The sequence below is a fragment of a genome, unplaced genomic scaffold (genome assembly GCF_019419815.1).
Source record: "Pyrus x bretschneideri cultivar Hongxiangsu unplaced genomic scaffold, Pyrus_bretschneideri_v1 Contig21, whole genome shotgun sequence".
Taxonomy (NCBI): domain Eukaryota; kingdom Viridiplantae; phylum Streptophyta; class Magnoliopsida; order Rosales; family Rosaceae; genus Pyrus; species Pyrus x bretschneideri.
Genome location: NW_025999513.1, coordinates 6,195,945 through 6,211,417, shown reverse-complemented (window position 1 = coordinate 6,211,417; position 15,473 = coordinate 6,195,945). Strand labels below are relative to the sequence as shown.

Below are 15,473 nucleotides of genomic sequence, written 5' to 3'. Positions count from 1 at the left end.
ACGGTGGAGTCGGACCTGGGATGTGATGGGGGCCCGGGCCGGGATGTGACAATTTGGTATCAGAGCCTAACCCTGACCATGATGTGCCGACGAGGACATTGGGCCCTTAAGGGGGTAGATTGTAACATCCCACATCATCCAGGGGAGTGGATCCTGTAAGCCTTATATGTATATTCCCATATTTACCTAGCACGAGGCCTTTTGGGAGCTCACTGGTTTCGGGTTCTGTAGGAACTCCAAAGTTAAGCGAGTAGCGCATGAGAGCAATCCCATGATGGGTGACCCACTGGGAAGTTCTCGTGTGAGTTCCCAAAAACAAAACCGTGAGGGCGTGGTCGGGGCCCAAAGCGGATAATATCGTGCTACGGTGGAGTCGGGCCTGGGATGTGATGGGGGCCCGGACCGGGATGTGACAGTCCAGCAAGATGTTGAAATGTCTCTGTGAGTCTTTTTGGCCCCCGAAAGAGTGGACCGTCGTGACGAATCCTCCAACTGGTTCCATTTTTTAAAAACGAAAGTTGATCTGACGATAATCTAATAGTTGTTGTTTCAGCATGCTAGTTATATGTGCAAATTTGATGTGCATCAGAGAATTTTCAAAACTTCTGAGGCCATCCATGCTATATAAATTTCTTGAACTTACTCTCCACTTCTAGAATTTAATTCGAACAAAATTTCCTCCAAAAATTTTTATGTTTGCAATAAACCGCTCAAGTATTGTAAATTTGTAATGCATATTGCAAAATAATAATGTTATTTAGACACAAAAATTAATACATTTGTTATGAAAAGAAAACTGACACAAATTGTATACATACCCACTAACACAAATGAGTCACAGAAAGGTCCAGTTTTAATCGATACTATGCCAAATTTGTACATTCAAAATAGTATTATTGATTGAGAAAAACTTCTAAATTCATTCGATTTTCTTATAGATTTGTTATTCCACTAAAAAAAAAAACCATTGTCCATTTCTTAAAAAACTAGGCGTTGTAGGGCAGATGATGCCCTAACCCAAACTTTTGAATTAGATTTGAGCTGTGTCATAAAGTAACAAATGACGATAAAAGATCATATCAAAGGACTAACATGAAAAAAAAAATAGAAAAAAAAAATAAAAAAAGTACACATAACGTGACAAAATTGAAATGTAGGGAGGGAGTGGCCATACGACGCCGTTACAGTTCGCATGCAAAATGTTTAATAATTTGGTTTCGCTTGACAAAGCATCCCTACGGTCGAGTGGGGCGCATAGAGGTCCAAAACGTTGCGTTTTGAGTCCCTCGCACCTTCCTCGTTTCTTTCGGCTTCCGTTCGTCTCTCTCAGAGAGACTAGAAAATCCAAGCAAGTAAAGGCCAAACGCCAAAACCACAGAGCTCCCTCCAAGAATCTAAAAGAACCCCTCTTTTGGCGCGTGAAACACTCTCTGGCATTCCCAATCTTCCCCTTTTTCCTTTTTAATCCAAAGAAAAAAAATTGAATTGATTTTTTATTTTTTCCAGTTTTAAATCTCTGGTTTTTCCACCTCTGGATCCTGAATCCTGGAAGCAGACCCACACTAGTATCCTGAAAGATGCCGTCTTGAAGGTACTCAAGGAAAGATGTTTTCTTGTTGGAATTTAATTATTTTCTGCAATTTGGTTTTTTTTTTTTTTTTCTTTGCTCTGGGAATTTAGATAAGGGCTTTGTGTTTTTGGGTTTTGTGCAAATTGTGTTTTGCTTTGTTTGTATGTGTGTTTGTATTGAATTGTATTGCAGTGCAAAGGAATTGAATTTTTAGGGTTTTATTGGTTGGCACAGAGGAGTGCATTGTGGTTTGTGGAATGTAAATGGTTTTCATGAGTGTAGTAATGGTGTTTTGGGTTTTCTAGGATTGCTCATTTGGTTAAATCAATTGCACGACTCATTCAGCAGGTGGTTTTGTTTTCCTGATGAGGTAATTTGAGTTGATTGTTTCAATTAGGTTCAATTTAGGAGTTTCGAATAGGAATTCCAATTATGTTGAATGCCATCTGATTTTTAATGCTGCTTATATGGTGTTGGTATGAGTGTTAAAATGGTTTGATGCACGGGACTCGCTTTGCATTTTACCCTATGGTTTAGTTTAAGGTTTTGGTGTTTGTGACTCAACAAGTCTTTTCTTAGCTAGATGTTGTTTGTTGATGAGCTAAACTTAAGTATATTATGGACTCCCACCCTCCAATCGGGTTTTCAGCGTAGGGATGCATAGAGTCCATGTTTGTGGTGTCGGCACTGTTTCTGTCAAGAGCATGTTTTTCTACTTTCCTATGTCAAGTTACCACTCTGTTCCTTAATCTTCACTTACCTTCATGGAATTTTACTTGTAGGTTTAACAGGAGCTATGGCTCTTCAAAAATTTCCGTCTCGTGATGCACCTTCTGTTAGGTTTAGTATGAAACCTTTGAGCTTTCTCAGTAAGGTTCATGACAAGAATCAACCTGAGGACCTAGAGACAACGCATATAAGTCATGCTAAGGAGCCTGATGCGGATATTGACCTGGGAGAAGTGTATTTTCTTATTATGCATTTTCTGTCTGCTGGACCATGCCACAGAACTTGTGGACAGTTGTGGAACGAACTTCTTGAACATCAACTTTTACCTAGAAGATATCATGCTTGGTATTCAAGAAAGGGCATCCACAGTGGGGATGAAAATGAAGATGGGAAATCATTTCCATTAAATTACAACATGCTGGTGCACAGGTATGTAATGTGCTTTTTATTTTTTATTTTTTATAAGTCGACTTAGAATCGGCAGTTCTTAGGTAATCCTTTTTGGATTTCACTGTGACTTGTGATACTAAATATTGTGTGGCATTAGTTAATTACTGAAGACGGATTTAGATCATAAAATGATAATTGGACAGATATAAGTCATAAAAGAATTTTGTTTTCCTTAACAATGTAAAACATGAATTGTTTCCTTTATGGTTTTTAGTTAATTACATAGAATTATATATCCTTTTTTTGTTTGTTTTCTTTTTTTCTTTTTCTGAAAATAAACAGTGGGTGTTCTGGGTGCCAGTGTTCAAGTATGTATGCTGTTTTCTAAATGCCAATCTGGGTGACTCTTATGTAATTTATAAATTCTTGAAACTTGATTAATTCTTTTTTCTTTGGGTGGTTGGAGTGTGGTGCGATTGCTTTGGTTAGTCTACTTATAGCTCTGCTCATGACTTTTTGGGATCATGAGAAATTATCCAGCAGCTGTAGTCTTTGTTTCATTTCGTTTCAATTCAAATGGATGTTTTGTAGATCTTAGTTTTTCTGGTGATCCTTTTTCTAAAATCCATGTACAGAGCACACTTTTCCTTTGCTGCTTATTGGTCTGGTAGTTCTATTCCAAAAATTTTCATGCCAGTAGGTGTAGTCATTGAAAAAAAAAGTATGATTGTATTATATTCGTTTTTTCCCTATAATATCCTATTGATTCCCTTTCCTCGTCGTTTAGGTATCCTCACATTGAAAATGATCATTTGGTAAAGCTTTTGAAGCAATTGATTTCAAGTGCAGCCCCACCATCGAGGGGTATGAGTGGTGGAAATGCTCCAAATGCAGCTGATGTGCCTACTCTCTTGGGACTTGGTTCATTTTCACTTCTGACCTGTAGGTGGCATTTATTTAAGCTTTGAATTTTTTAATTCATATCACTACCTTTAATTGTTGAACTTACGATTTTCAAGTAATTGACCAATGTTTTCCTTATTTGCAAATTTGTTTGTTATATGAGTGTGTATGCGTGTGTGTGTGTTTGTGTGTGCTTGTGTGTGTTTGTGTGTGTGTGTGTGTGTGTGTGTGTGTGTGTGTGTGTGTGTGTGTGTACATATCTTACATTCATTTCAAGTTTTCGTACTGTTATCATCTTCAATCATCCGTTGGGGGTTTGAAAGTGTTTCCCTCTCTTTTTGGAAGTTATTTCTGCAACATATACATTTGTTTTACTGGTTATCATTCTGATTTTCATTCACTCGTCGAAAAAGGTGCAATTCTTCATTAGATCTAAAAAGGAACACCTTCTGCTTTTCCAGATGAAAGGGATCAAGTGCACAATGAAATGAAGCCCCCTCCTCCTCACATGCGTTGGCCTCACATGAAATCTCATCAGGTTCAAGGGCTACGGTTGAGAGAAATTGGGGGAGGTTTCACCCGACATCATCATGCACCGTCTATTCGTGCTGCATCCTATGCCATTGCAAAGCCCTCGACCATGTTTGAGAAGATGCAATTTACCAAGAGGCTAAGGGGTCATCGAAACTCTGTCTACTGTGGTATGTTTTCTCATTTGTCAGAGTTCACAGTTGTTAGGTGGATGTGAAAGTTCGTTTTACATATCTTACTATTAGCAAAGAATTGAGTTACTTCAGTTTGTAATGAATCGTAGGGTTTTTTTTATACTTTCTCTCTCTGTCTAGTTTGTTTGCTTATACATTTTTAGTATCTAGTTTCTGCCATTGTTGATCTAGGATTAAGAGAAATTGATATATGAAAAGGAGAGGGAAATAATGTTTTTTTTTTTTTTTTTTTTTTTTAAAGGAGAGAATTATTGTAAGCTTTTGCCTGCTGTTTCATTTGATCAAGTTTGTAGTTCACACCTTTAAAATGTTGTATATATCTCATGGTGGTTTTATCTGGACATGAATGATGCAGCAACATTTGATTGCTCAGGGAGGTATGTGATTACTGGTTCAGATGATCGCCTAGTGAAGATCTGGTTAATGGAAACTGCATTTTGCTTGGCCAGCTGCCGTGGACATGAAGTAAGTCGTTATTGGCCCCTCAAAGATATAGTTTTCCCTTGTCGCACTTTATTTATACTCATTTTATGGTTAAAGGGAGACATCACGGATCTGGCTGTGAGTTCCAACAATGCTTTGGTGGCATCCTCCTCAAATGACTGTATGATTCGAGTAGTAAGATTCATCTTTTGCCAATATATAAGGATTGTTTGTCTATTTTTGCTTTTTTACTTTTTGGTTTTGACCTTTGCTGGAAACTCAATGTTGACTTGCTTTAATTTTTCATGTTTACTAGTGGCGCTTGCCAGATGGGCTGCCAATTTCAGTATTGCGAGGACATACTGCAGCTGTTACTGCCATTACATTTAATCCCAGGCCAGGCTCTATGTACCACCTTCTATCGTAAGGCCTATTCTCTCACTCCATTTAAATAAATTTCCATGTGGAGTTTCTAATTAGCTGCAGGTAATTTACTCTTCTGTTCGACCTTGCTGATCATTATGCAATTGCAATGTGATGCTGTTATTCTTTTGTTTTTCACTGATTATCTTTTTGTGATGCTGATTTCAGTGACTTCTGTGTGTGCAAACAATTTGTTATTGAAATTTTGTGCTACTAGAACCATTTTTTGAATGTGAGAGATCTTTAGGGATGTGAAAGTAGAAAATGGAATGGAAATGGAGGATATCTGAATTCGATAAGTTAGAGGATGATTTTGGGAGGGGAAATATCCAAAATTAGAATAAGATTTGAGGTAATGGTTTGTAGAGGAAAACCTATTTGGAGACGGAAAGCCATGGGCTAAGGAAGGAAATAGAATTCTAGACTGGTAGACAGGGTGGTGAAGTATCAGCATAAGCTGAATGTGAATAGTAAACTAGACACCAGAGGTCGTAGCATTGCTGAGGATAGGAAGGCTTTTGAGATACGAGGGATTTTAAGATGGATTTCATGGGTTTCTTTGTTCTTTGAGAATTATTATGCTTTTGGTTGATGGAAAAATGGTAATGGTTTTGTAAATTGGATTGTAATAGGCAATTTATATGGGTGGTTTGGATGGTGAGGACTTGAAGAAATTCTTGGAATAAATGTAGTGTAGAGGTGGATGTTTTGAGGGGTCACATCACAAGAAGGATTCTTTGTGAGCTGCAGTTTTTACTGTATATTCCCAAAGACCATTTTCTTTTGTTTATGGATTGGATGGCTTGGAGACTAAAGAGATTCTTTTCCGTTAGCTGTGTTTAGCTGTGTAATATTTTTTTTTTCTATTTAGCTGGACTGCTTGTTCAATATCATTGTAGTTTCTAGTTAAAGAATTCTGTTTTCTCTCTTTCTTGCTTTCTATATATTTGTATATTTATTTATATGTTTCTAAACTCTTTCGATTCTTTATTTTACTGATGCTGTTAAATAATGTTAATCTTGTATTTTGTTAGCTTGCAACGTGTTTTTGGTGGAAACCATTATGATTGGAATTGTCTCCTTGTAATTAACCTTGTGCTATTTTTTTGTCATTTGCAGTTCATCTGATGATGGAACTTGTAGGATATGGGATGCCAGGAGTTCTCAAGTGAGTCCAAAGATGTACATTCCAAGACCTTCAGATGCTGTAGTTGGTCAGTTGTTTCTCTACTGCAGCAGCTAAGTTCAATAAACTTATTAAGTGGTGAAAGAGTACTCAGTTCGGTCATACAATTGCTTTACTGCAGGGAGAAACAGTGGTCCATCTTCAAGCACTGTTACACAGGGCCATCATATCTTCTGTTGTGCATTCAATGCTAATGGAACAGTCTTTGTCACCGGTAGCTCGGACACTCTTGCAAGGGTATATAAAACCTGCATGTTCCTTGTTATTATTTCTGCAGCCTTCAGTTTAGTCACTATCTTCGCTAACTTTTGCTTCAGTATAGTGCAAGTTTTCTGCCTCTAATTAGTACTGAATAAACTCATGAATTGTATCTTAAATAGTTTTCAGTTGTAATATAAATCAGGAAAATAAAACCATTTATATATTTCTACTAAGAGCTTGCTGGTTGTAGGTGTGGACTGCTTCTAAGCCAGGCTCAGATGAGTCAGACCAACCAAATCATGAGATTGATGTGTTATCTGGCCATGAGAATGATGTCAATTATGTACAATTTAGGTTTGTTTGTGCTGAAATTTTGCTAACAACATATATATCAATCTTTGCATGTTGATTATGTTGCTTCATACACTGCAGTGGTTGTGCTGTAGTATCTAGATTTTTGGCAGCTGACCCCTCAAAGGAAGAGAACGCTCCCAAATTTAAAAATTCGTGGTTTGTTTCTCCTCTTCCTTGTGATTGTGATGTTAAATTTTTCTCTGATATGTTAAAATTTCTCTCCTCTCTCTGTGCCCTTATATCTGTCTATTCTACACTTTTCCTTTTGGGTTTAGATTCACTACCAGTAGTATATAATCCACTTTATTATCCAGGTTCAATCATGACAATATAGTCACTTGTTCTCGCGATGGGAGTGCAATTATCTGGATTCCCAGATCACGAAGATCACATGTAAGTTTTAGCAAAGATAACTTATAACTTCCTTTCTAGCCTGCCCATTTTCTCAGCAAGCTTTTCTAATGAAACAGTTGTATCCACCAACTTTTGAATTCTTTTGCTTTGTATAGAAAAAACTGTATAGCTAATTTCACATTCCAGGGAAAAGCTGGTCGTTGGACGCGGGCATATCATTTGAAAGTTCCACCTCCACCAATGCCCCCTCAGCCTCCACGAGGAGGCCCTCGCCAGAGGATTCTTCCAACTCCTCGTGGTGTTAATATGATTACCTGGAGTCTTGACAATCGCTTTGTCCTTGCTGCTATCATGGGTAATTTGTTTGTTGTTTCTCATGTATAGTTTATGTATTAGAATATTATTTCTATGCACCGTAGTAATTTTATAATGCCTTTGCATAGAGTGAAGAAACCTAGGCCTCGCAACCTTTCACGGACTAGGATTAAGTTGAAGGCCTTAAATTCTGTAATTATATCAAAATTCTTGTTGTAATGCAGATTGCAGAATATGTGTGTGGAATGCTTCTGATGGTAGCTTGGTGCATTCACTGACAGGTCATACTGAATCTGTATGTGGCTCAATCTCTTCGTTATTGATTATCCTTTTTTTCTCCCTTAATTCTCTGTTCAAGAATTTTGTTATTTGATCTTGCAAAGAGAAGTATGGTGAAGAGACTGAGTCAAGTAGTGTGTGCCTACAGAAGGGTAAAAAATATATATCTTTCTGAACACTTTTCTGGTAGCTTATCTTTTCAATTGGTTGCCATAGTCGTCCTTCTTTATCTATTGCTGCCTTGTCTACAATGTGTAAGTTCTGTACAGAAACTTGGGCCGTTTTGATCATACGTATTTCATGTGCTAGTATACTTACGTATTGCTTCTGCTGTTTATTTTTTCCCAACATCTTGATGTAGTATTCTAGTCTTCTAGCTATTTCCATTTCCTTTTGTTGATTTATTGTCTGTCATTTTGTGTCAAAAGTTTAGGTCTAACAACCTTTCACGAACAAGTAAACTTAAAACACTAACAATATTCAATTCTGTTATTGATAGACATATGTGCTGGATGTTCATCCTTTCAACCCCAGGATAGCAATGAGTGCTGGCTATGATGGAAAAACAATTGTCTGGGATGTGAGTTTCCAGTGTAATTATTCTTCTTGCAATTTCAAGTTATGTTATATGGTTTCTGAATGCTTTGTTGACTTGTGATTTCAGATATGGGAAGGCATACCTATTCGGATATTTGAAACTTCCCACTACAAATTGGTAGATGGAAAGTTCTCGCCGTAAGTGACTAATAAGAATTCTCTGTTTTGGAAGCTTTGTGGCTGAACCTGTCGTATTGTCACTAAATGTTCTTTATTCTCTATAGATTTATAACTCTATGAAATCCTGAATCATTGGTATTCAAATTGGCTATATGATATCTTTTTCTAGGTTTATATGGCACTTTTTGCCCTCATTTTCGATGATTCTATGTAGCTTTAACCATAACTTTCCATGACTAGTTGTTTTTTGCTTCTCTTTTTGCATGGAAGATGTCAGTTGGTATCCCCGCACCCCATTTTTCTCTTTTCTTTCTGGCTACTATTTGGTGAAATATACTTTGCTTTCCTAACTGGTTTCCTGTACTTACAAAGGATTCTTTCTTTGTAATATAGGGATGGAACATCAATTGTCCTCTCTGATGATGTTGGCCAATTGTACATATTGGACAGTGGCCAAGGGGAGTCCCAAAATGATGCAAAATATGATCAGGTATGCTTTTTCCCTTCAAATTTTCTAGCAAAATACGAATGTATGCCTTTAGTTTGGTTGGATTTTGTTTTCATGCTTTGTTTTTCAAGTTTACTTAATTGTGCATGCACTTTGACAGTTTTTTCTTGGTGATTATCGCCCACTCGTTCATGATAGCTTTGGAAATGTTCTTGACCAGGTTAGTTGGCCATTTGCACTATTGTTTGTAATTGGTCTTCATTTTCTGGTTAGCTCAACTATTGAGTAAATTACGTAAGTGATAATTCAATGGTAGGGACTATTGAATAAAATATACATAACCAGTAAATAGAAAATAAATAAACCAAGGTGATCTGCCATGTTTGTTCTTTTGATGTGTGGTTGATGTACAAACAAAGACCCCTCATTTTGGCCATGCAATTCCCGTGCATGACAAAGTTCACTGTGTGTGGTCTCAGTGGTGGTTATGATGGATGGGTAACTGTATGCAGGGGACTCGCTAAGTGAGGTTAATTTAGCAGTTTGGGATAGTGGGACCAGTTTCAATATTCCTTTTAGAGATTGAAAGTTTTTGGTGTGCGCCAAAACTCAGTGCCACCTTAAAATTATAGTATAGATGTGTACATGATTGACCTAACATAATTTAATTCTAAGTATATTTGCAATGCTCCTACATTAGATGTATAGTAGTTTTATTTATATTACATGATGTGGCCACTTCTTAGTTTGAAATATCCACAACGTTTGATTCAGGAAACTCAGCTTCCAGCATACCGGCGGAATATGCAAGATCTACTTTGTGATTCAGGTTTGTCTCTACTCCTTGTTTTGTAGGAATTATTCTCTTCTGGAAGTTTATTTTCTCAAGCACTGTTTTATGGTGGCAACACTAGGCATGATACCGTATGAAGAACCCTACCAGAGTGCATACCAGAAGAGGCGGTTAGGAGCTCTGGGTGCTGAGTGGCGTCCTTCCTCTTTAAAACTTGCTGTTGGGCCTGACTTCAGTCTAGATCCAGATTACCAAATTTTGCCTTTGGCAGACTTGGATATGTTGGCTGAACCTCTGCCAGAGTTTTTAGATGCCATGGATTGGGAACCAGAACCTGAATTACGTAGTGATGATACGGATTCAGAGTACCATATTGCTGAAGATTATTCTACTGGAGGGGAGCAAGGAAGTTTAAGTTCAAATCCCTCTATTGATCCAGAGTGCAGTGAAGAAAGTGAGGATGAGGATGCTGAAATGGATGGACTTCGAAGATCAAAAAGGAAAAAACAAAAGGCTGACGTAAGTTCTCTTTCAATAACAATTTATATTTCAGAATTTGGTTAGGACCTTGCTGAATGTCTCTCCTTTCTGTTATCTGTTTCCTCAGATTGAAGTCATGACTTCTTCCGGGAGGTGTGTCAAAAGAAGGAATTTGGATGAGTGTGCTGGCAATTCATTCAGAAGTAACAGAACAAGGAAATCAAGACATGGACGAAAAGCTTCAAAAAAGAAATGTTCCTCATCATTGAGACCTCAAAGAGCAGCTGCACGCAATGCTCTTAATCTATTTTCTAAGATTACTGGAAGATCTGCAGATGGAGAAGATGAAGATGGATTGGAAGATGATATGTCAGGAAGTGAATCCCCACTTCAGGATTCAAACATTGAGAGTGATGAATCTGATAAACAAAATCAGCAAGGCAAGCATTTGAAAGGAAAAGAGGTTTTTCTCGATGAGTCTGAGGACATGGCTAAACCTATTGAACGCCCTGAGTTTCTAGTAAATACTGGGAGCAGTAGGAGGTTGGTGCTTAAATTGCCAAGACGGGAGTCAAATAAGCTCGTGTCTAGAGAAAGCACAGTACATAATTGTTGTAATGAGGATTTGGTTGATCAATCATATAGAGTGCCTCAAGAAGCAAATGAAAATGATATAAGTCCTCAGGATCCAATTTCCGTTCCGGGGGATAAAAAATGCAGCACATTTGAAACAGTAGTGAGTGGGCAATCACACAAAGTAGAAAATCATTTAGACTTCAAAGGGAGAATTAGTTGGGGAGGGTCCAGAGCACGAACAGCGAAGCGCCAGAGGTCAGGAGAATTCATGTCATTGGATGCACTTGCCAGAGCCAGTGCAGTTGTTGGTCACAATGAAAAAGACTACACAAAACCTGAAAATAATTCTCCTCGTTCAGAAAGCCAAAGGTACAGGGATAAGATGGACACAGTGGCTGTAGTGAATGAGGAAACCACTGGGGCTAGTATCTCCGAAGGCTTTATTGGTGAAACCAATGTTAAAGAGCATTCAGATTTTAGTGAATGCAAGGATCATGATCAATCGCCTAAATCTGTTCACATGGCCCCTTGGGATGCAAGCACTTCCTCTTGCCTTGATAAGGACGGGACTGGTTTCTCTTTCGAACAAAATGAGAAGCTCGTACCTGTCTCAACGAAATTAAGGTTCAGGAGGATTTCAAGGGATCCTAGTCCTTGCAAAGAGGAAATTAGCTCTGTGGTAGAGATGGAAAATGGTTGGACGATGGAACAGGGTCCAGTTGTGCCAGAGGATAATGGAACCCATAAATTTATTCCAGATCATAGATATGATGGTTCACGAGAATCAGACAATGAAAATGAATCTGACAAGAATGTTATTGCTGGCACACATGAATCTGCCGAATCCAGTTTACAAAAAAACAAAATGTTCAGTGCTGTTTATAGAAGGGTGAAACCACATAGGGGTAGAAGTAATTCAGAAGGTGATAGTGGTGTTAAGGGAGAAGGCTGTTCGTATACTTCAAATACAAGCAACCACAATATCATTGCTGGAGACATTCAGGATGACACAAATGATGGAGGCCGCAGGACACGGTCCATGGGGTTGAAGGCGTCTGCATGTGATCCAAGTAGTCCAGATCATGATCCTAAGTTGGCGGAAGGACATGAGCCAGGTTATACATTTAGAATTAACCGGAAAAGTTCCATGGACAAGTTTCAACTTGGGAATGAAGAATGGGGATCAAGTTCAAGGACAACAGTTGGGTTGAGGTCTAGTAGAAACAGAAGAAGCAGTTATCTTGACATGAGCCCAATGGATAAAAGGAAGCCGCATCAGTCAGCAAAGAAAGTATCATGGTTAATGTTGTCAACACACGAGGAGAGCTCTAGATATATTCCCCAGATAGGGGACGAAGTTGTTTATCTGAGACAGGTTTCTCTATATCTTTCTGCTGGTTTTTTTTTCCTTTTATTTCTTCCTTTGCATGGAGGAGGGTGGAGCTTGTACCTTGGCGCCACAATATGGCATCCCTGAGTGACCCATTGATCGCACAAGTTGCTTAAACAGCTTTTCTTGAATAGGGATAGAGCTGCATCTGTTTGCCCTCCCCCGGCCCTGCACTGTCCCAAGCTTGTGCACTGGGCACCCCTTTCTTGTTTTGGTTTTGTCGTATGAATGTCAATAACATCGCTTACTTTGGTAACCTCCTTTTCTTTTTCCTTTCTTACCAGGGGCATCAAGAGTATTTCGATCTAGGTGGATTGAGAGAAAACCCACCATGGAGGTTTATAAAGGGGAGAATAAGAGCTGTAGAATTTTGCAATGTTCAAGACCTAGAGTATTCTTCACTTGCAGGGTCTGGGGATAGCTGCTGTAAATTGACGCTTCAATTTGTAGATCCTTCTTCTGATGTGTATGGTAAATCTTTTAAAGTGACCCTGCCGGAAGTTACTGGTTTCCCAGACTTCATTGTTGAAAGAACACGCTATGAGGCTTCCATAGAGAGAAATTGGTCATGTAGGGATCATTGCAAAGTCTGGTGGAAAAATGAGGGTGAGGATGACGGTAAGTGGTGGCATGGCAGGGTTACATCTAAACGGTCTAAATCGCTCGAGTTCCCAGACAGTCCTTGGGAGATGTACACTGTTCAGTATAAGAGTGATCCTAGTGATACACAGCTGCATAGTCCTTGGGAGCTTTTTGACGAAAATACTCTATGGGAGCCACCTCGCATTGATGATAAAAGCAAAAAGAAGCTGCATGCGGCCTTTTCCAAACTAGATCGATCAGCCGGAAGTCGCCAGGTATTAAGGAGAAAAAATCTTTTACTTTTAAATTTTAATAACTCGAAAAAAGAATTTGGCCAATGGCCTCATTTAGTAGACTGAAGATTTACAAGGATTTTTCTCAATATTGTTGTGTACAATTCAGGATCCCTTTGGGGTTGACAAACTGATGCAACTTCAACAGAAGCCAAAGTTTACAAACTGGTATGTCTTTGTTATTCTTATAGCGTTCCTTGTATGTATCGTTGGATTTCCATGCCGTGCATGCTCTGTCCATCAAACTGATGGTGATGGAACTTTTTCTCAAATGCTATCTGGGTATTGATGACATGTAATCTTGTTTTATGGAATTCTCTCAGGTGCGTGGTTCCGATATCTCTTGATGTGATCCAGTCTAGGTTAGAGAACGATTACTATCGAAGCCTGGAAGCGCTGAAGCATGACTTTAAGGCTTTGCTGTTAAATGCTGAAACCTATCTCGAGAGCAATGCGGTCAAACGCGCATCAGATAAAGAGCTTTTAGGGAAATTGAAATGCCTGTCAGACTGGTTCACAGAGACAATCTCATCCTTGTAGGTTGTAGCTCCCATGGTTTTGTAAAGAATTTGAGTCATTAATCTCGATTTTACTTTTTACCCCCTTCTATTCTTTCTCAATTTCGGGTGTTCTGTTCAGAAGGGAACTAGAAAAATGATAGTGTAAATTTTTTTACCAGGGAATTCATTCTTGTACAGACATTCGGTTTATTTTTGCAATGGAAAAAAAAGAATCAGCCTTTAAGTCTCGTTTTTTCTCGTGATTTTCGCTCTCCATTTTTTTCTGCCCTCTTGTTTTTGCCTCCTGATACTCCTTCGATTTATTTAAAATGGAAGTGCGAAAATGCCGCCTGATACTCCTTTGATTTATTTAAAATAGAAGTGCGAAAATCACTTCCGATTCAATACTTGTATCCAAGGTGGATTTCACCTTCTCCGCCCCAGGATTTCACAAAAATAAAAAAAATTAAAAAAAAAATTAAAAAAAAAAAGGCCCTGCCTGTTGCCCTTTGTGATTCGAAATTGCGAGGAAGCAAGGTGTTGTGGCAAAAACAAAAAGTAATATTTGAGTGCACACAAATTGGATGTCAAAAGATAGTCTGAACAAATGCAGAAGTACTTTCAACACAGGTCTTTAGAAGTAATCTCCATCCTAGTTACCTTTTTGGAAAACGATACATTTGTTTTGAGCAACATGTGTTTCCGACGGAAGGAAAACTGAGAACATTAAGTGGTGGCCTTGAATCTTAGTCTCGCCACCTGTGGCCGCAGCTGGGGTTGCAGCAAACAAAGAACAATGTCATACCCTCCTCTCCTCTAGCAGTTGCCTGCACATATACAGTAAACTCATAGAATTAGAAGCAGTTGTGAATCTCCCTTACATACAGTAAACAAACAGCTACGCGGTGCAAGATGAGTTGGAACTTCATCAAACAAGTGACGACTTGGAATCTTGAACACCAAAATTTAAGGGGACGAAAACTAGCGATAAAATTCACCACAACAGAGAGAGGATAGGACATATAACCTGAAAGAATACAGCTTCTCCATGCTTGCACTTAGCACAACGCACGGCTTTAGTTCGAGGAAGAGTAGGATCTGCAGCTACATCCTGCAATAATTGAGTGCGCTCGCCAACGGGGTGGTGTATCTCATTTCTGTAGACACAGTTGTTCTCAGCAACCTCCTGCAAACAAAGAAAATATATAAAATCTAATAAATTCATAAAACAGCACTAAAACTAAACAAATCATGCGAAAGGAAAATGAGAGAGAGAAAGAGCTGACCTGGTGATCGCAGTTGCGGCAGGCGTAGAGGAGGATCTTATGTTCCTTGTCCGCCTTCGGGTACAGAATGTTGTTACTGAAAACTAACAAAGTTCAAAAGGAAAATTCACAAAAAAAAAAAAAAAAAAAAAAATGATAAACTGAAATTAAAAATTAAATAAAGTGTGGTGGGATTTACTGACCATTCGCGGCAAAATTTCATGGTACTCATCGTGGACAAGCTCTGAGTTTTAGGGCTTGGAAGCTCTCCCTCTCTCTTTCTCTCTCTGTGAGTGTTCTGATTGTTTTCTTTTGGCGAATGGCGGGTTTTCTGCTCTTCTTCTTCTGGTGGTTTCTTTCTTTAGAAGTTTAGATGTTTCTGGCGGCACTATGAAATTAAAAATACTCTGCTTCAGTCTTAAGCGTAATTCTATTTAAGGGTATTTTTGGTAAACTACAGACGTGGAGGATTAAATTCGTTTCAAATTCGCTATCTACGATATTCGAACTTAAAATCTCATACACAAGTAATATTAGGCCAATTAACCAGAACACTGGAGTTCAGGTTTCAATTCTC

The 15,473-nt window shown here is 38.5% G+C and overlaps 2 protein-coding genes across 3 annotated transcripts; one reads left to right on the top strand and one right to left on the bottom strand.

Moving 5' to 3' along the window:
* Positions 1–1,231: 1,231 nt before the first annotated feature.
* On the top strand, positions 1,232–13,879 carry LOC125477302 (bromodomain and WD repeat-containing protein 3-like). 2 transcript variants are annotated; one of them, XM_048584271.1, is made up of 24 exons: positions 1,232–1,591; positions 2,353–2,728; positions 3,477–3,631; positions 4,054–4,293; positions 4,673–4,782; positions 4,858–4,935; positions 5,057–5,163; positions 6,283–6,377; positions 6,471–6,586; positions 6,801–6,904; positions 6,983–7,060; positions 7,219–7,297; positions 7,445–7,613; positions 7,798–7,868; positions 8,352–8,432; positions 8,517–8,587; positions 8,963–9,059; positions 9,178–9,237; positions 9,792–9,846; positions 9,932–10,329; positions 10,418–12,241; positions 12,541–13,113; positions 13,241–13,299; positions 13,455–13,879. In XM_048584271.1, the coding sequence occupies exons 2-24, from the start codon at positions 2,367–2,369 to the stop codon at positions 13,669–13,671; spliced, it is 5,199 nt and encodes a 1,732-aa protein (XP_048440228.1). In that variant the 5' UTR covers positions 1,232–1,591; positions 2,353–2,366; the 3' UTR covers positions 13,672–13,879. The 2 variants fall into 2 exon arrangements, with proteins under 2 accessions (XP_048440228.1, XP_048440229.1); XM_048584272.1 differs by lacking the exons at positions 1,232–1,591; positions 3,477–3,631 and having other exon boundaries at positions 2,589–2,728.
* A 230-nt stretch (positions 13,880–14,109) lies between these two features.
* LOC125477303 (DNA-directed RNA polymerases II, IV and V subunit 9A) lies at positions 14,110–15,278 on the bottom strand. Its single transcript, XM_048584273.1, has 4 exons — positions 15,100–15,278; positions 14,918–14,993; positions 14,659–14,817; positions 14,110–14,458 (listed from the first exon to the last, which is right to left on the bottom strand). The coding sequence occupies exons 1-4, from the start codon at positions 15,126–15,128 to the stop codon at positions 14,378–14,380; spliced, it is 345 nt and encodes a 114-aa protein (XP_048440230.1). The 5' UTR covers positions 15,129–15,278; the 3' UTR covers positions 14,110–14,377.
* Between the last annotated feature and the right edge of the window lie 195 nt (positions 15,279–15,473).